This window comes from Nanorana parkeri, unplaced genomic scaffold, assembly GCF_000935625.1.
Source record: "Nanorana parkeri isolate BGI_ZX_2015 unplaced genomic scaffold, ASM93562v1 scaffold124, whole genome shotgun sequence".
Lineage (NCBI taxonomy): Eukaryota > Metazoa > Chordata > Amphibia > Anura > Dicroglossidae > Nanorana > Nanorana parkeri.
In genome coordinates, this window is record NW_017306392.1 from 425629 (window position 1) to 447237 (window position 21609).

The 21609-nt window shown below is 38.8% G+C and overlaps 1 protein-coding gene across 1 annotated transcript in view; it reads right to left on the bottom strand.

The window, feature by feature from the left end:
• Positions 1–21609, bottom strand: part of SLC4A4 (solute carrier family 4 member 4) — a 208718-nt gene that overhangs the window by 6504 nt on the left and 180605 nt on the right. The window contains exons 17-23 of the mRNA XM_018553578.1: positions 19744–19857; positions 17832–17993; positions 16225–16403; positions 13390–13462; positions 9312–9380; positions 7912–8085; positions 7609–7764 (exon numbers count right to left, since the gene is read on the bottom strand). Of these exons, the coding sequence (XP_018409080.1) occupies positions 7609–7764; positions 7912–8085; positions 9312–9380; positions 13390–13462; positions 16225–16403; positions 17832–17993; positions 19744–19857 (927 nt within the window). The remainder of the gene's footprint in view (positions 1–7608; positions 7765–7911; positions 8086–9311; positions 9381–13389; positions 13463–16224; positions 16404–17831; positions 17994–19743; positions 19858–21609) is intronic.

Here is a 21609-nt window from a genome sequence, read left to right on the forward strand (position 1 = left end):
GAGGCAAAAGAAGCATTGATTGTGATTCTAAACTAAAGACTGTATACTTCTAGGGCAAAGCAAAGTTTAAAGCTTTTTTGCTTGACCCTCTAGTGGCTCCATTATATAATATATGTCCATAGCTCATCCATAGGAACTAAATCCATATATGTTTTGGTAATATGTGCTGTCCAGTACACACACATCTTATGACGTAAGTCAAGACCAGTTAAAGCTGCAACCGGTTCAATTAACCTGCTAACATCAACTCTACCATTTGCCGGCCCTATCCGTCCGAAGGACAGTTATTAAATGATTAAATGACAAAGACATATGGACACTCAGCAGGAGACTGTAGACCAAGCTGAAAGAGTGACAAGATATTAGTGGAAAGAATGATTAGTATGTGAAAGGAGAAGGTGAGAGAATGGCTGATTTTTTGTCACGCGTGGCATGCAAGAGGGTACATCTACTCACTCTCACCGGGTTTGCTATCAGATAAGAATGGTTCTTGTTCCATGATGTCCATTGGGATTTTAATACTGGGGACAGTTTCTGTATAGGGGCTGTCAGACTGTGAAAGAAATGTGTAAAAGTTCTTAGATAAAACATTGTTACTTGTCTCCAGACCTTCCTTCTTGCTGTAAAGATGGCAGTGCACGAGACCCAATTTCACTCATTTCCAAACACAAACTTTTATGGCATCATTATACATCAGGAGTAAGGAAATTAATAGAGTTCAGCAGTCAGTCCCTTTTAGGATTTTAATATCCTGTAAAATTTCAACACACATCCCTATGTTTGTCTTTTAAGATTCATGTATGAATATGTAATATGAATTAAGGACCAATAGTTTAAAACGCAAACCTGTCTTTCTTTCCAGTAATCCCATAGCTGAAGACTTTCCATTGTCATACTAGTGCCTCGGTTTATCTATCGGGGCAACTAATACAGAGCGAAACCATAATTAGAAATGTCACTGTACTGTCTAACTTGTCTTTTCTGTATTATTTGTTTTTTTTTCCTTTGTTAAACTCCTAATAAACTTTAATCGTTAAAAAAAGAAATGTCAGGCACATATTTTTTTTTTTGTTACTTAAAGGACAAATTTAACCCTCTTTATTAATTATTGTAACACAGTCAGGCAATAGTACATATGTTCCTCTTTCACTTTTTTCTTTTTTAACTGCTAAGTGCTGCAGCAAGGGTTAAAATACCCTATGATGGCAGATCGTAGGAGAGTTGGGCTGCTGGTCTCACATACAAGCAGCGGTTTGGTTCTCCAGTGGATTTATATGCCTCCCCTGCTCTAATCAAGAGCGATCTCGTTCCCTGAGCAAAACTGTTGATTAGAGCAGTGTTTAGGGGGCTGTGTTGCACCACTGAAAAACTTTGGCATGTCATGAGAGCAGGAGTCCAACTGCCAGCACAAGGTATTCATGTACCATATAAGAGTGAACACAGGGAGACTTGGGAGATGGGAGGGGTAGGTCAAAGTTGACCATTTACAGTAAAGATAGAGATTAAATCTTAAACTGCCTAAATCTTTAGATCTAGTGAGTGTTTTGAAGTGTATTTTTTAACTAAAGGTAACCTTCAATATATGGAGCAAATCAGAAACACAATCTTTAAACAATGCCAAAGTGTAATATACAGGCATTAGGTGTTTCACACAAATTTTCTTGCAAGGAGCAATCCCCTTGCCTGAAGCAACCACACAATCACATTAATTCATTTGATTGGCCTGGGAGAAATCGCTAACAACAATATGATATTTAAACCCAAGCATTTGCATCTCCCTTCAGCCTGAAGTGTCCCCTTAATCAGCCTTCCTTGGCTTGCTGCATCTAATTTTACATTCAGCTGCTCTAGCTTACAGAAATAGGAATAAATATAGTTAGGTTTGCATAACACATAAGTATACTGCTATGAATAGAATGAACTTATACAAAGCATATTAATCATTAAAGCATAGAGTATCACAATCTATTAATTACATTTTTACGAATCTGAACGATAAAATATTTTGTTGCATTTCCAATAAGGCTCAACACAGTAAAACTGAACTAAAACTGAACTAATATAATAAAAAAAAAAAAATTTAAAATAGTAAGAACGAAATAGGACATTAAAAATCATGTCAGGTTGAACATGAACAAGTTAAAGGAGAACTATGGAGTAAACCATTTTTCATGTTTAGTTTCCTAATGATAAAGGAGCACATTTGCAATTTACTCCTGTAATCAAAAATGCACCATACTCTTACAATTCAGTGTAATATTCTGTGGGTGGGGCTAAGCTCTGTGCCGAGAAGCGATCCCAACAATATTGTCTGGATCCTCCTCTCCCATTGAGTGACAGCTGCTTGTAGGAGCAGATGCACATTCACGAGAACCTCTGCAGACGCTCAGGGCACCTCCTATCAAAGTTTATTCATGTCAGGTCACAGGTCTTCGAACACTTGCACATTCATCCCGCAGTTTATCCTTTGTTTCCCCCTCTCCTCTCCACACTGCTGTCTCCAGACAATACAAATAACACATCGGCACTGAGACCATCAGTTCAGCTCCGTCCTTGCCCCCATTCCCTCCACTCTGCTGTCTTGATCTCTTCTTCTCCTTGAGTATGTCCCAAGACAACAGCATGGAGTGGAGGGGGTAAGGACGGCGCTGAACTGATGGTCTTAGTGCTGATGTATTATGTGTATTGTCTGACGAAAGCAGTGTGGAGAGGAGAGGGGGGACAAAAGACAAACCTGCGGAATGGACATACAAGTGTTCGTAGACCTGTGACATGACATGAAGAAACTTTGATAGGGGATGCCCTGAGCTGCTGCGTCTGGACAGGTTCTCATGAATGCACAGCAGCTCCTACAAGCTGCTGTCACTCATTGGGAGAGGAGGATCCCGACAATATTGTCAGGATCGCTTCTCAGCACAGAGCTTAGCCCAGCCCACAGTATATTACACTGAATTGTAAGCTGATGGTGCACTTTTGATTACAGGAATAAACTGCAAAATGTATTCCCGTATCATAAGGAAACTAACAATTCTAAAAAGTGTACCCCGTAGTTCTCCTTTAATTAAAATTAGGGTAACATGCAGGGCAAATGTTTTCAGCAACACAACCTGTGATTGTTGTCCCTGGGAATTCAGAGACAGCTGGTAACTATGGAAATATTATATACACACACTCAGAGACACTGCTTTTGGTGCTGGTACAACCTTTCAGGTTATAGGCGAATGACCTTGGCATTCTCAGCAGTTCACGTACTACTTCCAGATCATAAAATGTAAGATAACTCTCTGAAGTTACTACAGAAACATGCAACATACATGAATACAACAAGCATATATCAGGGCTTCCCATCTCCTCTTATCCACAACTGTGATTTTTGGCTGATATTCTCACGAACAACACATTATGTTTTACAGTAAAAGGGCCATAAATCTAAGTTGTTCAATAACAGTTTTTGTATGGTAGCTTAGTGTTAAAAGCAAACTGATAATAAAGTCTCCATGTCTGTCTCTAAAACATATTTTATGAAGCGACCCTGACTGTTTGAATAAAAAGGAACATCTATTCATGTATTAATTCTTCCATAGCTTAATTGTACCTGTGCTGCTAACACTTAAAGCTGAACTCCAGCCTTACCATCAGTCTTGCACAGTTGTAGAGGTTCCTCTCCTGTACTGAAATTGCTTACTCTTGCTGTTCCACTGAAAACTGTTAGCTTCTCACAATGTACATTAGAAGCTGCAGCAAGTCCTGACTGGAGGACATCTGGTATCATCTAGATCTTTCCTCTCCAGCCTTACTGTTCCAAGCACGCCCCATTGATTCATTGAATTTCAGTTCTTTCAATCATGGAAGCTCAGCATCACAAGTGGGCATTACTTAGCGCAATCTACATGCAAACGTGGTCTGTCCAGGAATGGCCATGCCGCCAGACTGACATCTACCCATCAAGGCATTTTAATATTTGCATTATGTGTCCCAAGAACCATCCCACTGCTTGAATTGGGGCTGAGTACCGAGGCAGGGGGCTGTGATGTTTTCAGGAAACTATATAGAGCACAGTGCCCCTCCCTCCCACCAGTCATGATCTGCCTGCAATGCATAGAGAAGCACAAAAACCAAGTGATAAACCATATTACACTTCAGCTTTAACATAGTGTACATAGCATACTTTCCACATGGCTATAAAAAAAGTAACAGTGTTTAATCAATAGAGTTGCAAACAATTATTTCCTTTGCTTTTGCAGCCTTATGACACGGCATACAGGGAGATATCTTTCTGTTTTGGCATTATATGAAAGGAGACTGAAAGAGAAAAACATATTAACTGTACCATTTTCAAGTCCCTTAAATAGCCACACCAACTTTAACGGCAATGCCTGAAACTGAATATCCCTGCAACTGTTAACCTTGAACTTACATCCCTGTGAAGAAATAGAGGCCCACTCCTCTATGGAGAACTTCGTTAGCATTTCATCATTTGCAGTTTTTCAAATATGAACAGCTGATTTTAGGTCTTGCCTCGAAATAAGTTTGGTAAAGGTTTAACGGTTGTAACCTTTACCGAGCAATCATGTCTTTAAGACACTCCCCTTTAGACTATACATACATTATATGAAAATGCTATATACTTTGCATGCTTTAAAGATGCAATACATCACCAGCAGGTGGTGTCTGCAAAAGGCTTAGTAATTGAGACATTGCCAGATTCAGACACCAAAGAGGAGTGCAACCTGAGCCCAAATTGCCACTTCTTTTACTGTCTCTGCAAGACAAGGTTTGCTGTACTGCCTGTAGACTTTTTCACTATGAAAGAGCTAGCCAGGCATCAACTGTATTCAGCATAAAAAGAAAGTTTTAAAACTGTTGTGAAAGCAATGTAAAATGTGCCATCCAACTACATGAACGGGATGATTCAAGGACAAAAGTAAATTTTTCTTTAGAGATGTAAACTAGCATACTGCAAACCTTCTCATCAAAAATACAGAATAATGTAAAAAATAATAATAATGCAAATAAATTGTGTTCTACGACACTTGTGATGTATGTGTATATGTGTATATATATATATATAATGTCTGAATGCTAGCATTTATATACTAATTTATGATAAAGCGCATCTTATATCATCCACGTTATACTGGCATATATATATATATATTTATTTAGAATGTTGAGCTGTCCATACACGGATCGAATTCCGGCCGTTTCCTCACGACTCAACCAAAATTGTATCCTTGGTGGTCCCGCTGGCACCACCCAGCTTGACAAAAGTTTCCATCAACTTTTGTGGAAAGAGGTGGGTGGAGAGAATACAGTAGCTGTCAGTGAAGATCCCAGCATCCATGCTGTTTTGCGTGGAGAGGAATCAAAAGACGGGGCTGAACAAGAAAAATGTTAATCTGTACAGCCAGCTATAGTGTAGGCACCCATAGATGCCTTCACCTGTACTTCTATGTAACTCTGACCCCTAAGGCTGGATTTAAGTGGCTGTACATATTATATGTTATGTTAGAGTATTTTGTAGACCCTAACCTAGGATGCTCTAATTTACAAGTAAAAGTGTCTCTGCTCCCCTGTACAACTCTCTGTTGATATATAAAGACAATCATATTGATAAACTTATAGAGAGCCAAGGAATGGATTATTGGCAAGTGCTGACTTTGATGACCCTTTTTGACCTTGCTGACTTTGAGCACTCCAGGTTTGGGGGTTCCCAATAAAATAACATTGGATATATGTTATTATTGGAGGATATGTTTTTGTACTTTAAATCTAGTCTGATGAAGAAAAGTGTGCTGTTCTCAAAACTATGTTTACTAATTACAGTGATTAACTATTTTAAATGATTGTGAAGTAAAATTAGTTAATAGCACAATGTTGGTACCTGCAGCTAAAATACCACTTTTTGATGGGCCATCTTAAAAGTAAACCCAATATTTTGTGTAGTATGACATAACAAATGTTTTCTAATGGTTAACTAAATCAGCACACGAACAAGCAATTCCTAACTTAACTAGGTATGTTAGGGTTTTTTACTTTTTATCTTAGTCTTCTACACACAATTGTTTTGCTGTAGCATATAAGTTTAGTATGGGGGACAGAATTCGTTCTTTTACTTATATTTTTCAGTATATGGATCCACTTGGACAGTGTCTTTTGCTCTTGCCAACCGTTATTTTTTGTGGCCAGTTATTTCAAACAGCACCTAGTAAAATTTGTCTTTTTAATACCTTTAGAACCAGAGTGCTCATCACTGTAATATCATATATAACATAATTTAAAAAAAACTCTTTTTCTATCGCATTATAATCATCAAACAGCTATTCAACTCTAAGTATGTGGCCAATAAATGCCTAAAATACATTATTTTGCCAGTAAACCTTTGAAGTGCCCAGCATTATGCCTCAGGAGAGCTCTTTAATGTATTTCTGACTGTCCAGAATAAAAGTGATTAAAGCGCACATCTGGGATTACGTGGACTTTCATAAACTCTCTACCCATTGCCATTATTTAAGATATCATCTTACTTTTGCTGTAAAAAAAATGAATGTGCCTGCTGCAAAGTTGATTACATTTAAGATCATAAAAGTATGTATAAATCTGAAAAAATCTATGCCACATCCATTAAGTTAGATTATCCCATTTAATACTTTTATTAGCAAGCTAGAGTTCATTACTTAGATGCAAACATTAAGATTAGTTCTCATGCCCGACTATGGACAGACACCCATACAAAGCTTAAACGTTAAGCTGGGATTAGAATACAAGGCATCAAAATGCCATTTCAGAGCTCATAATCATCCAAACATTTGACATTGTCATTTTGTATTTTAGAATGGGTAATATGTGGATTGTAATGGACTCTGGCAGAACTTTCTACATTTTCTGAGAGGGTGAAATAAAGGTGAACTGTTCAAGTTGGATTAAGTACTCACATACAATGTCCATTAGCTATTGGAAAAATGGAGGTACAGTTGCACAGCTATTAAGCAGCAAGAACAGGTAACCACTATAAAAGTAAATCAGTAAATTACAACAATAGTGTATTTAGAGAGATGCTTTTATCAAATATAGGAAAATACATATATTTTTAGCACTGACTTGGTTTTATATATCTGTCTATCTTTAATGCAGTAAGGTGCTTGTTTACTGATTAATTTATAGAACTTAACATGTAATAGTTGCCCATGTTTATGTCCACATTGTTCTATTATTCCTTCCAGGACTCCTTTCTGCTTTTTACACATTTAGTAGATTAAGTAACCTGTATTACTGAAGGGTAAACAGAAGTAACCAATGCATTATTGATGAATACAGAATTCCTAAGGGCCTCCCACTGAGCTGGTGGAACTAAAGTTTGGTCCTGACTATTCCATTATATTGAAAAGCTTCTTCCTTGGAGCAGTCTCCGATCTCAAGACTATTCGCTAGGTTCCCCCAAGATTACATCATACATGGGAAATATATAAAGGTGTTAATAAAACACATGGTTTAAAACAAACACTCAGAAAAATTATACATAACACGCCTGATATTTGAGATTAAGCTGAAAGAGAACACAAAATTAACCAATATGAGCTGTTATTAGAAAAGTGGTTAATATCTTACATCATCATTGTCGCTGTCCATGCTTCCCTTCTTCTTTTTCTTTTCATCTTCTTTCTTCTTCTTGTCTTTCTCAGGGATGACATCATCAAGGAAGCTGAGGTCATGCTGGGAGAAGAGGTAATCCATAGCCTTCCTTACTGCTACAAGGGCAAGGATCTGCAAAAGCACAAGTGGATATACAGTATGTAATTATAAAATAGTGAACAGCTAGACAACATGTAAAGTAAAACCTGCCCTAAGAGCCATGGATGGTGATAGAAAACACTTTGATGCTTTAACATTATATTGTTTACATGAACTTACCATTACTGGGAATACAATAGCTGCCACTGTAGATTTTAGAATCCAGAGCATTGCCAAACATAAGATCTGAATAAAAGTAAAGAGATGCACCCTGCGTAGAGGAACATGGCGTAAATAAATAAAGTCCGGCTGGTGCTTGGCTGGCATCAAAAGCAGCTTCAGGCGGTCCATGAACTACAGTAAATGTAGAGAAAAATACAAAAGAATGTTATAAAAAAAATTACCTTCTGGGCAAGGGATAGAAGACAGAACAGTACAAAGTAGTGTTGTCGGCTTTGCATGACTCACACGGTGAGAATGTTACCCAGCTCCCTCAATATCCTTTTTTAATGGTCACAGCTAGATACCACATCAGAATAACATGATGTCTTTCTGACAGGCTTGAAATGTATCAAATTTATTTTTCCTACAGTTGTACATACAGGATTTCTCGCCTCTACTAAAAATGTAGGCTTTTATGAACAAAGGCATGTTTCCCTTGCCTCTGTAGAGATCAAGACTTCTACACAGTTGAGCATCAACTGTAAATCTTTTAATGAATTGAAGAGCATGGAGATGAAAAAAACGTATGGTTGTAAAATCCAGGTTTTGCTTCTGGTGAGTCCATACTATTGTATGTATAGTTTTTTTTTTCTTTAATTTCATATTCAATTAAATATTGATAATAAGCTTTAAGCAAGGTTAAAGAATAGGTACAGTTCGGATATTAACATTTTAATATTCCACTTCAGCCATTCATTCTCATCAAAGAGAAAGTTAAAAATGTTGACATCGCATCTAGTCAACTTTTGCTTTTGTTAAAGAGGGCTGGAGGGTAAATCCTTTTAATGAACAAACCATTATTGTTTAGATGTTATATAAAAAAAGAGCTTCTGCTTACAAAGGGCTCATAAGACAAGATATTTCTCAGGAGGTTCTGTCTCCCTCTGCAGTCATAACATGCATTTAGCAAAGAAGTCAAAATGCATCCAACTATTCACAGGAATGGATAATGTGATTACAGATTTTGGATAGAAACCTTGATCTTAGAATAAAATAAAACATTTGGTCCCTAGCCAATTTGCTTTGTGTTGCAGTACCAAAGGAAAGAAAAATGCCTATGTATATTGCCTACAAATTGCATCTTAAATGATAGAGAAAGCTTCTTGGCTAACCCTGTTGTATATTGATGCACCTAGGGCTAGCTGTAACAAACGGACACAGGTGGTCACCCAATGTAACAGGTGTTTACACCATTTATTATGACTATCCTGGATATGAAATCTAGGAACTCAATTCCTCATAAACTGATGGAAGACAATAAACATGAACGCTACAAATGCTGTGTGCTAGACTGTTCCGTACTGATGGTGACAGTGTCTACAAAGGACACTATTGACAAAGTGTGACTAACGCCATACCTGTACTCCATTCAGTGAAGCCACTCCCATGTATAAGAAGACACCATACAGGACAGGCATGGGAATGAACTAGAAAAAAGGACATGCATAAAGGTTAAATCAATGAATTATCCTGATGAAGTAAAGCAGTGCATCATAATATTTTATTTTTTAAAGAAAGTATTGCATTTTTTGTAGACAAGATGGGTTAAAAACGTTTTCAGGTTTTTACTGCTTTCGATGTTCTTGGGAGATTTCCTCTCACTTCCTGTCCTGATAACAATGTCTTTAGGATAGAATGTGATGGCAAATCTCTGTCAGGAACATTGACAAAGCCCCTGTGCTAATTGAGACTTTACCCTTTAAAAAAAAATAATACATTTCGGGTCACGTGTTAGAGAATGTCTTCATACTTCCTGTCCAGGTGACAACTGTATCACAATAAAAATATATTATTCAATTACAATAAAAAAAAATTGCGAGCCTAATTAGAAACAAAACAATATAAACTTCTGTTAAATTGTATGTAAAGTTTTAAAAACACAGTCACCAGAGGACCACTTTAAAAATGGAATGAAAGTTTGTCCTTTGATCAGCACGTTCTAATTTCTATGGCATCTCATTAGTGTTCTCTGTGTTCTGTGAGATCACTAGCGCCCAACTGCAGCAGAAATTACTTTTCACAATAAGTTCATTAAGCCTCTTGCCAAATCCCTGTGACCTTGGCAACAAAGCTGTATAGAACACGTCAGGTACATTTAATTAGATTATATGTTTGTTGGCCAGACTTTTTTCTATATTTGTTTTTCCTAAGACATATGGCATTACATATGATTTTAAAATTATTTCTAACATTTCTCAAAGAAAGGGAAAGTGCTGTGAAACTCTACTAATGTAGTAAAATACAAAGTTCAAAACTTGGATGCTTTGGGTACACCATTAGATGGCAGTGTCAGCTCACTGAAAGTTCCCTATCTAAATGTCACACAGTAACATGTTCTTTCCTTCTGTCTTCATAAACTCAGTGTTCATTTTTCTTTTATCACTAATTTCCTATTTTCCAAGTGTTCTTTTAAAACAAACACAAAACATTTCACAGTTAAAGGCACAAAACAATCTCTATGTAGAAGTAGATAAATATAAAACTCGATCACCCACACTTGTTATCTCGAAAACAACATGGTGACATAGTATGTACATTCAGTAAGTTCAGCTAATCAGTGCAATGAAACCTTTAGCAAATGTAAATCCTTTATGATTGTAAGAGTGAAACGTCATCCAAAATGTTATATTTTAACTATGGATGGAGTGGGGAGGGTTGGAAGGGTTTTTTTTTTACTGTTTATTTATTGCAGGTATTTATATAGTGCCATCAATTTATGCAGAGTTTTGTACACTATTCCTTCACATCAGTCTCTGCCCTCATGGAGCTTACAATCTAAGGTCCCTATCTCACATGCATACATATACTAGGGCTAAATTTAGACAGGAGCCAATTAACATGTCTTTGGAAACCAGAGCACAAGCACAGGGAGAACTTGCAAACCCCATGCAGATAATGTCCTGACTAAGGACCCTATTGCTGCAAGGCAGAAGTGCTATCCACTACGCCACTGTGCTGTCGCTGTTGTGGTTTTTGGCTTTATTAGGGCCATGATAGCTGGGTGATTCTGCTGCTTGCAACACATCACTAGAGGCAGAATCACCCAGAAAAGGCTTTCACTTACCTTCACTGTCTCAAAATGCTGCAAAGTGTAACTTGCTACAAAAGGAGAAGTAAAAACAAAAAAGGCTTAGCCCTGCTGGCTAAGCCAGCAGGGGAGAGACTCTATAGCAAATGGTAAGTTGGGTCCTGCTGCTAGAGGGATATTGCCAGAAACAGGATCACCCATATGACATCAGTCTTAGGAAGAATATTTTAACAGTATATGGGAAAAGTTAGATCCACTGTAAGCTATTTATTGCAATTTGTTAGAGATTTCTCTGAAAGTGACAACACTTTAGCTGGGACAAGAAGTGAAATAAAAATTCACTTATGGGCTAGATACTACAAAACAGTCCTTTTTGCTGGAGTTACATATTAAAGCAACCCTGTTGTTTGTAAACCAACTAAACTAAAGGCACCCTTTAAAAGAATAATAGGGAAATGCCAACCTTCGCCCTGTTTAAAAGCTAAAGCCAGTATCTGACACAGCTGTGCGTTGTTGTTCCACCCCGTCCCCTGTCACTACTGTGCTCTGTAATGACATAAAGGGCAGCAGCAGCGGGAGAGATGGCATCCGACGCTTTGGGAAATGTTGGATACTGGTGTCAGCTGTAGTGGTGACCTGAGCTACCACCAACCAGACGCAAGCATTCATCCTCTTGTGCTTTTAGTGCAGGATTTTTCCTTGTGACAAGGGTAGCCTAAACAGAATTCATATAATATGCTTTTGTGAACTGACCCCATAGTAGCATATTTACAACCAGTACAGGTGTTGAGAACTGTATTTCCAGCTGTTGCAGAGCTACCGGTAGTACAAATACAAAGTGATGTATTGCTACATGCTGAACATGGTACATCTGTGAACTGACATGAACTGACATGAACTGATAGGACGCTTGCAGGGCTCCTTTGTAACTGCTTGCAGAATGTAATGTTTGTAGCCTTTGCAGCAATGGAAAGTGATACAGCAGAAACATACTGAGCACCTCAGGTTAAGTCAACCTCCCTCACTGAGAAGGCAAATAGTGTTGGAACAGATGGTGCTCAATAGTTTTAACATTGTACTGGGAACAGAAACATAAGTATCTGGTAATACTGATTCCATTAACTTGTTACATGCCATTGGAGAGATAACAGATACTTGGCAACTGCACTGTATGTTAGGAGAGAAGCATGCAACTGCGGACCAGAGCGCTTTGGATAAGAGGCTTGGGGTAATGGTCACACAGATGGAGAAAGCCTGTCGGAGCAAGGGGTAAGGCAACTATTACTCCTTATTCCTCCACTCCAGAATTAATGAGGTCTAGCAGTGTGTGTGAGGGCACTGCAACTGTATTTTTTCCAAATTCAATTAAAAGTAAGTTTAAGCTTCATCTCATCTCACAATTTACAACCAATCCAATTGACCCATCTATCACCTTTGCACTTTTACACATTGACATAGATATAATTCCTCCCTCAGCTAGGACCATTGTCACTCACATCCTCTATGCAGCAACCGTTTCCATTGCCAGGCATTGGTGCTCATCTTCACCTCCGAATTTCTCGCAACTCATACATTTAATAAACCTACAATGTTCTTATGAGAGAATGTTTGCTTATAAAAATCATCGGTACCACACTTTTTACAAAAATTGGAAAATGTGGCTTCAAAATACATATTGTTCATTGTGACTACTGTCTTTGTCTATTAGTGTGTTTTAGTTAGTGTTTACCGTCCTCTTCTAACTATCCTTTCTTTCTTCATGACTCATCTTCAAAGATTCTGAACCGTCCTGTTGCTCAACCTACTATAGCTACCCCTTTAGATTCCATAGAGGCGCTAGAACGAGCACACCTTACTTAGTATAGCAATGTTATATACTATACTGTACCAATATACAAGTTATTTTCGAAATGTACGCAATTGTGCTATGTTATGCATTCTTCTTTCTGTAAATTGAAAATGCTTAATAAAGAAATATTGATTAAAAAAAAAGTAAGTTTAAGCATCTACTGTATACAGGGCCATCCCTATAATGAGGCTGCCTTAGGCTGTTTTTGCTTTAGGCAGCATCTCTTTAGGTCACGTGGGGGTGGTAGGTAACGCACCATGTGTGCCTGCAGCCCCCTTTCCAGCCAAAGCATCCTGGGTTACCAAGAGCTAGCAGCTCTTGGCAACTTAGGACGCTCTAGCTGACATCCTGCCCAGCTTCTGGCAACTCTTAACGTTCACCTGCAGCAACCCTTCCCCCAACGTGCACCCCTCCTCGCCTCAGGTGGCAATTAGGCAGGGACACCCCTGACTGTATATATCCTATCATATTATTAAGAAAATGAAAGGGAAGATTTTCCAAACATTACTATTTTGTTATATGCACATGTAAAAATGAGACATATGCTTTTTCTAGTTACCTTTAATATGGGTGCCATGAAGACAGATATACCAGTCAGTAAGAACACCATAATACCTGTAAGGCGCTGTTCCCTGCAACAAACAGTAAATGGTTAACACTGTTGTGCAAATGTGAATGTCATTAAATATTATTAACATATAAATATTGGTTTATTAAAAAATATGTATAGCCAAAACTTTTTTTCTATGGATGGAGTGGGAAAGGCTTTGAACATTTGAACATCTGTAATGCTTTTATGGCTGTCTTTGTCCGTGTCAGGTAGATTCTCACTTTTACCAAGATAGAAAGTAATGGGAAGTCCAAAATGTGATGGCTGTCACCAGAAGAAGAGGTGAAGGAAAATCTTTCAATGGAAGCACAGAGTTTCTGTAACTTCCTGTTGTGTCTCTGGGCCATGTCCCCAAAGGGACATAGAAAGCAGAAGATCACCCAACAAGGATTTTAACCCTTACCTACTCTATCCTAAATCTAAAACGTGATTTGGCTACACATATACTTTAATTAAATCCTAAGCATTTTAAATGAAATATTAAGGGTAAATATGCACCGATACCAGAAACATTTATTTTTCTGTACTCACCAATACCGAGCAACAGTTCCAGTACTTTCGCTAGCATGATTGCCCAGGAAGCCGGGCGGCGGCTTGATTGCCCGGGAAGCCGACTCTATGCTGTTTGGCCGGCCTGATGCTGATTGGCTGGGAAACCAGCTTCCCGGCCAATCAGGAGGCCCGGCGGTGGGTAATGACTCACTGATTGGCCCGGGAAGCCAGCTCTATGCTGTGTGGCCGGATCTATGCTAATTGGCTGGAAAGCAGAGAGGCGGGTCATGCAGTTTGGCTGGCTCATTACCCGCCGCCTAGCTTCTTGTTTGGCCGGGCTCCATGTTCCCTCGCGGCGCTGAAGTTCTGGTATCGGGGAAGGTATCAGAGTATTTGGGCTAGTACAAGTACTCACCCAAATACTCGGTATCTACACCGATACTAGTATCAGTATTGGTGCATCCCTAACTAAGGGAAATAGTAAATATTAACTACATATCTGTCAAAACTACAAATATACAATATATTTTGGTAACTTGGTAAGTTAGTACAGTAGCTATGTTCATAGCGAAGTAATCTATAACAACTTTTTTGAAAGCATCGCTTAACGCAGAGCGCAAGATGGATCTTACCCCCACAATGCAAGGGTTAAGTACTCATTTTTGGACTAGGTGCTGAAGTAAAGTTATACTCACCCGATCCTCTGAGCCAGCGTGCTCTTAGGTCAGTCACTGGAGCCTCTCTCCACCTCCGCTGCAGCGTTCTAAGGATCTTTGAGTCATCATGTTCTACATGGAGGAGCGGAGTGAAGGAGGAGCCAGGCTTCAGGGACTGGAGTAGCTGCTACCCGGCCCTGCAGTTCTGGTGAGCAGAACTTTTTTTTAGCAGCTAGACGTTAGTGGTAGCCCCACTGCAAGGCTTAAGAAAACTTCTAGCCAGAGTTTTGCTTGAACTTAGATTAAAATCAGATGGTATGTTAGTAATTACTGCCTGCTAGTTGTATATACAGTATATTTTGTAACACACACTGGGTTGTATTTTCCACATTGCCGCTCATTGACTAGTGCATAGGGCAGTTGGCTTAGGGGGGCAGCAGCATCTTTAACATTTACAAATTGTGATTACTTTTCCATTTCTTTGTTTCCCTCTTCTGGCTTTCTCTAAAAAAGTGTCTAACTTTAGCAAGATACATGTGAATGGGATGCAGAAGATGTCCAGAGTAGTCAGAAGGCTCTTTAAAATTGAAAACCATCTCTCTTTTGTCTTGTTTACTGGTCCATACAATTTAAAACTGTGAATATAAAGCAAACCTCATGCTGTCTTCTATATTGTATTCTAGAATTATTGTTTTTTGTAATCATATGACACAAGCAGCAGGGGAGGAACATAGAGGTGTTGTCATTCAAATGTACCTAGTACAACATCCTAGGGCAAAAGCCCTGCACACACACACAGTTCAGGAGCAGGGACACTGCCTCTGCAGTCTGTGTTGCCGCAACAGGGTAATAACAGACAGAAGTATTCATTAAAGGAGAACTATGGGGTTAGGGCTTTTCCCTGATAGTTGTCCGAACGGTAACGGAAAGACACAAACTAGCGCCCTCCCGTTACCCAAAGCTCAGTAGCTCGCGGTATACTGAGACACCGCAGCTGAAACGGACCCCGACAATTATGTCTGGATCTGCCCAGCTGCGTGAGTGACAGCTGGCTCTGCCTATCTAGAGGCAGAGCCAACTGTACCTGCCCCCTCCGCCGTCCGTTCCGCCAGTCAGCGCTGGAGGATCGGACAGGGGGAGGGGGAATCCAGTCACTCCCCTGTCATGGCTCACCTGCGGGGATAGATCGAGAAGTGAGCGAGCGCCGGTATGTGTTCGCTCACTTCCCGATCTACTGAGCCGACCTGTGTCACTCGATCTACTGAGCCGACCTGTGTCATTGTCACAGGTCGCCTCAGATTATGAGGCTGAGTGAAAAGCACTCACCTCATAATTCTCCTTTAAGGGAATATTAGGCGAGCATTGTCCTTCAACATTAAACTGTAGAGAAACCAGACCATAACCACTGTGTTTCACTGTTCCTGTAATTCAGATGTCTGGGAACTGTAATATCAGTGAAAACTGGTTCAGAAGGTGGCAGAGAAAGGAAAGCAAAAAGGCAGTCAACATTCAGAAAGGATATGGTATTCTGGCAAGAGGGCGCATTAGAAAAAATACAAGCTAAATGTGGCTCTAGCTGGTTTTTGCCAAGGGTTGTCTTTCACCACCATTATGTGTATTTATTTGTCAGTAGTACCTTACTCCCAAGAACTTAGGTTGTTCTCCTGGGGCTGATGTCTCGGTTTCCATTTTCAAGCTGTCGATGTGAGCAATGGAGATGACAGTTGCAGCCACATACCAAGGAAGAGCCATGAAAGAACACACAATCATCAGAACAGCCACCCAAAACAGGTCCAGATGGTACCCAGCTCCTTTCTATGAACAAAGACAGAGGAATTGTTTAATTAAAACAAAACAACAAGGTCACTATTACATCAGTGGTCACAACAGCAGATTCAAATACCAGATCATATTCATTTATAGCTGCCCACAAGACACCATGTTACATAGTATCTGTGCAATGATTGTGGAGAAGATATAATGACCACTCATATATCAAAGTGGGGTCTAGCAACATTCAGCTATTGTTTCATTGATGGAATACCACCACACACCGAGAAGTGTAATTTACAACAGACATCTGGGAATTTAGGAAGTAATGGATACGATTGCATGTATAGGAATTTCAGGGAAGTGAATGTATTTTTCGGGCAGCAGGAAAAAGACACTTAATTTTTCTAAGAAGAATGATGTCTGGGTTGCAGTGAATCACTCTTTATGGCCCGTGCTTTTACAACAGGCTAAAGTCACTAATTGACATGGAAAGTAATCTGGGAAACAGAAAAGAAAGGTCTTCCAATGGCTACAACATGTTCAGGCCTCATAACATGTCAGTTCCACCCTTCTTAACCAGGACAATCCCTGCACTTGACAGAGTCTCATTTGTAGTGCATTTGATACTTTACTGACCTATGAGTAAATAATACATGTTTAAATAGGAATTGTTCCAACAGTAATTAAAAATGGGAAAATGTGTTAAAATAGTATTTTAGATTCCTAGAAGGTATACAAAACATAACATTTTGAATTATATTAAAATATATAACACTGATTTATCTTATGCTAATATAGAGAAAGGTCAAAAATTGATTGACATATATACATTTGCTTATGTAGGAAGGTAGGACATATTTACTAAATCTATTTGCAGCTTCATTATATGTGCATTTAGAGGTTTGCCTGGAGTCCAGCTTTCAGTTCTAACACTTTGACACTGATTCTGCTACACACATCTCATCCCTTCTATTCTACAAAATAGGGGACAGTGTGAGGATACCAATAATCAATACTTTTCTCCTGAATTGCCTTTCTCTGCCCTTTGTGTATGCTGGTGATATCTCTACCTTACTATCTGCATGCACTATTTTCAAAGGAGATTAATAGACATGAACATACATTGCCCAATGTTTCCAAAATCTGAGCTAAGACAGGTAAGAATATAGTATTTTCAGCTAGGGCTACCTAGGACACTAGTGGAAATAGTAGAAGTTTTCTATTCACCTCACTTTGCCTAGATTTAACTATGCCTGGTGATGAGAGGTGTTCAAATAGGGCAAAGCTAAAGATGGATGGAATTGCAGACTCTCTGTGAAATTTTCAGTAATATAACCCTTGTGCCAGCTTGGAAACAGTTCTGTGACTGGCTATAAATAAATAAATGGTGTCTGTAGCATGCTCTTTAATATTTCAGTGGTCTCTGATAGAGATGTGATGAAATGCGGTGAGGCAATATTAAAGATGCACCTTTAGCTTGTGTTCCTTTCTGTTGACGATGACACCTGTGATCTGTTGATCCATGAAGATTAAGATGGTAACAAGTAAAGCCGGCAAAGCAGCAGCCAGATACACCCACCAAGGGTTTCCTCCAAAGGGTGGGACAAACCAGCCTCGGTCGGGACTTGTTGGCTTAAAGGGAAAAAGTCGTAGTTAGTCAGGTGAATGGTTTATCCGACTTGGTCAGGTTTCTAGTTACTGATTCTGCCTAGACAAAATATTAACTATTAACAAAAATGTAGCTTATTTGTATACTCGGCTGTAGATCCTTACAGACTTACAGTCACCACTCTCTGCAGGGAGATGATCGGGAAGTGAGCGGATCGGCGGTATAATTTCGCTCACTTCCAAATTTGCGCAATTATCGCAGGGCCTACAAATTTAGTATCACCATCTTTTTATTCTACCGGGCCTGCGCTTTCAGAAAATATATGGTTTGGGGGGTCTTTTACAAACGCTAGCAACGCAGCAGTTGAAAATCAAATCAATAGGAAAAAATTGCAGAAAATTCAAAAATGGCTTGGCCAGCTGATTTGAAAAATGTTCCGGAGGGCTTGGCAGCGAAAGGGTTAAATTAAAGTACCTTAACTATTAAAAACATTTACCTTATTTGTGTATCACTCAGCTGTAGATCCTCAAATCATCTCTGAATTTGTGTTGACACTGTCCTTCCTTCTGGAGGGTGGCTACTTTGTGTGTCTTGTAAAGTAGCCACCACTCCAAGCTCGCTCCCGTGATAAAGTCTATCATGGGAGCGAGCTTGGAGTGGTGGCTACTTTACAACACACACAGGGACCATAGGGAACAAAAGTAGCCACCTTCTAGAAGGAAGGGCAGTGTCAGCATGAATTCAGAGATGATTTGAGGAACTACAGTCGAGTTATACACAAATAAGCTACAATTTTGTCATCAGTTAAGGTACTTGAATGCATTTTCAGGATTTAACTCTTGAGTTTAGAGTCACTTTAACTAAAATCTATTACTTTTGTTGTGAGAAGACCATGAAGGTGGAAATGTGCACAATGAAGTTCCTTTGCTGGTATTCTGTTTATATCAGTACTGAATGCCAGAACTTGGTGTCAGCCCCAATGACCTCAAAGGTGAAGGCAGACACCAGAAAAGGATGGACAACTTTAAAGGATCTTCTGAGCACTCGACATCAAGCGCAGGCTGCCCTTGTCACTCAATCAAAGCTTGCTATCTCTGTTGCGCTGTGTTGGCAGTGAAGTATGATCCCTAGGTGTAACTATATACAGTTTAATTTGAAGCCGCATCGGTGTCAGACTATACTACAGTGCAATCCTTTCTGCTTTATATTCGTGTCCAAGGATCTTTGTAGTAAAGCAAAAAAGAAATAAAAGACAGAGATTGTGACAGGTCTGCTTTCAGTCAATACAAAAAAATTAATATCTCTGATCTATATGTAAACATGCAGGCTTTAGGTTATTAAACAGATATGTGGTAAATGTAAAATTTTGGAGAAGTGAATAGTTAAAACATGCCAGTTTTGTTTTGTGTTTCTGCTGTTTCACTGGAGAGATTTTCCTTCACTTTCATTCCCAATGACACAACAGAATGTGAAAGGAAATTAATCCAAACTGAGGGAAAATCCCATTCTAGACAATTTTACCACAACAGGCATCCCTAGCTGACGTTTTTCTTTTATCCCTATTCCAGTGACAACTGGATCACTTTCTGTCCCTTGACAATGGACACTAGGAAAATCAAAGAGGGTGAATCTCCCCACATGGACCACAGACAGCAATTAAAAAAACTTCCAAGTTTCAACACCTCTCCACTCTATCTAAAACTACAAAACAAAGTTTGTGTTTTAGATATAGTTCAAGTTTTGTAAGCTATACTCTTGATTTATTGTACTCACCTTGAACTCAGTTGGGACAATCAGTTTTGGTGTATCAACTCCGACAAGAGCATCAATTCCACAAAAAATCAAAATGGACAAAATGATGGCAAAGTCACTGATCAGTTTCCTGGCCTATGGTATTAGAGACATTGAAATAAGTATGAAAAAAAAGGTTCATCATTATATTCATAGTAGTTTTGTACCTGTTTGCATTTGTATTGGATTAAGTATTGAGCATACTAATAATGAAACATTTGTTCCTCTAATTTTATACAAACACATAAAAAAGCCCATGCTGAGAGACCCATCAGAACACTCTAAATGACTATATAAAGGTTTAATCAGTCAGAATATAACACTGGGAAATATAAACCGCATTCTACTCTCACAATACTGTACATTATGTGGTTAGCTAAAGTGGCAGGAATCCCTGCAGTATACCAAAGTTCTGTATTTCATGGCTTAGGGCAGGGGTGTCAAACTCAATTTAATCGTGGGCCGCATCAACATTATGGTTGCCCTCAAAGGTATCTGTAAGACTATATAAATCTATCTAATCTTTATCATAATTGCCTCTGCATTCGATTATCACTGGTTTTAGTAATAACTTAATACCTAGATGTAAAAGTAGAAGTCTAGGAAATGGCCTGGTGGGCCGGATTCAGCCCCTGAGTTTGACACATGTGGCTTAGGGCTTACAAAGGCATATTAAAAAGACATCTGTTAGGATAATACAAAGCCATCACATTTTCTTGAAATATGCTTCAATGTGTTTTAGCTACATTTTATGCAGAATAATTTGCTTCATATCTTTTCAACTGAAGCTAAAATTTAGATTTTGCTGATCTCAAGAGAAATATTCTGATGTCAGGAAGAGTTTGCTTGAGTGAATTTTCCTTCACTTGATACTTTAATTAAGTGACTACAGGTAATGTGAATATATGTTCTGCTTCCGTAGTTTCACAATGCCTTGCATGATCAAACACATTTCTACAGCGCAAGGTATTGGTATCGCTTGCTGGATCAAACACACAGCAGGAAACAGAGGTTTTTACATGGAACCAGATCATCAGAAGAAAAAGAAATACAGGCAGGAGAACTGATATCCCCCCAAAATATGTGAAGTTACAATAAAGATTCAGTTTCTACATTAGCAGTATAGTCTCTTAGAACAATAAGCAAATTGTTTTGTACTAAAACTAAAAAAAATTCCCACTAACCAATAATCTACAGCTAAACTCAAAGAGTTTGCCATTTATGGTGCCCAAAGAGAACCTGAGCAAGATAGTCCTTCACACACCAGAAGGACTTGTATTCTGGACATGTGCACAGAAACTGGCGCCCTTAAATTCCACAAACCTCATTCGGATAATGTTTCACATGCAAAATAAATCCACCATATTGAGATCACCTATCCCTGGCCTCAATAACTTGCAGTGCTTCCACATTCTGTTGGCAAATGCAGGCCGTAGGTGTAGGAAAGTGTAATGCAGGTCATACACATCTGTAAGTATAACTCTACTATTGTGTGTATTAATGTTATAATTACACATCATATAGTATGTAATTGATGCCGTTATAATTAAATTATATTTGTACTGCTGTCACCATGATGTATGTTCATTACTATAATTTTACAGTATACTGTATGTATGTGTATACTGCTGTCATCATCACACTACAAAGGTGCTTCTGGCATATTCACATTACATGTTTCTGAATGTCTTCAGCACAATATATTTGTGTATTTCTGTTGTCATCACATTACAAGTGTGCACTACTCTAAATTATGATTATAAAACCCCATTATATATGTACTGTTGGGGTCATCATAATCTATAGGTTCAGGGATCCTTTTGCCATATCTGTAATAAATCTTCAACT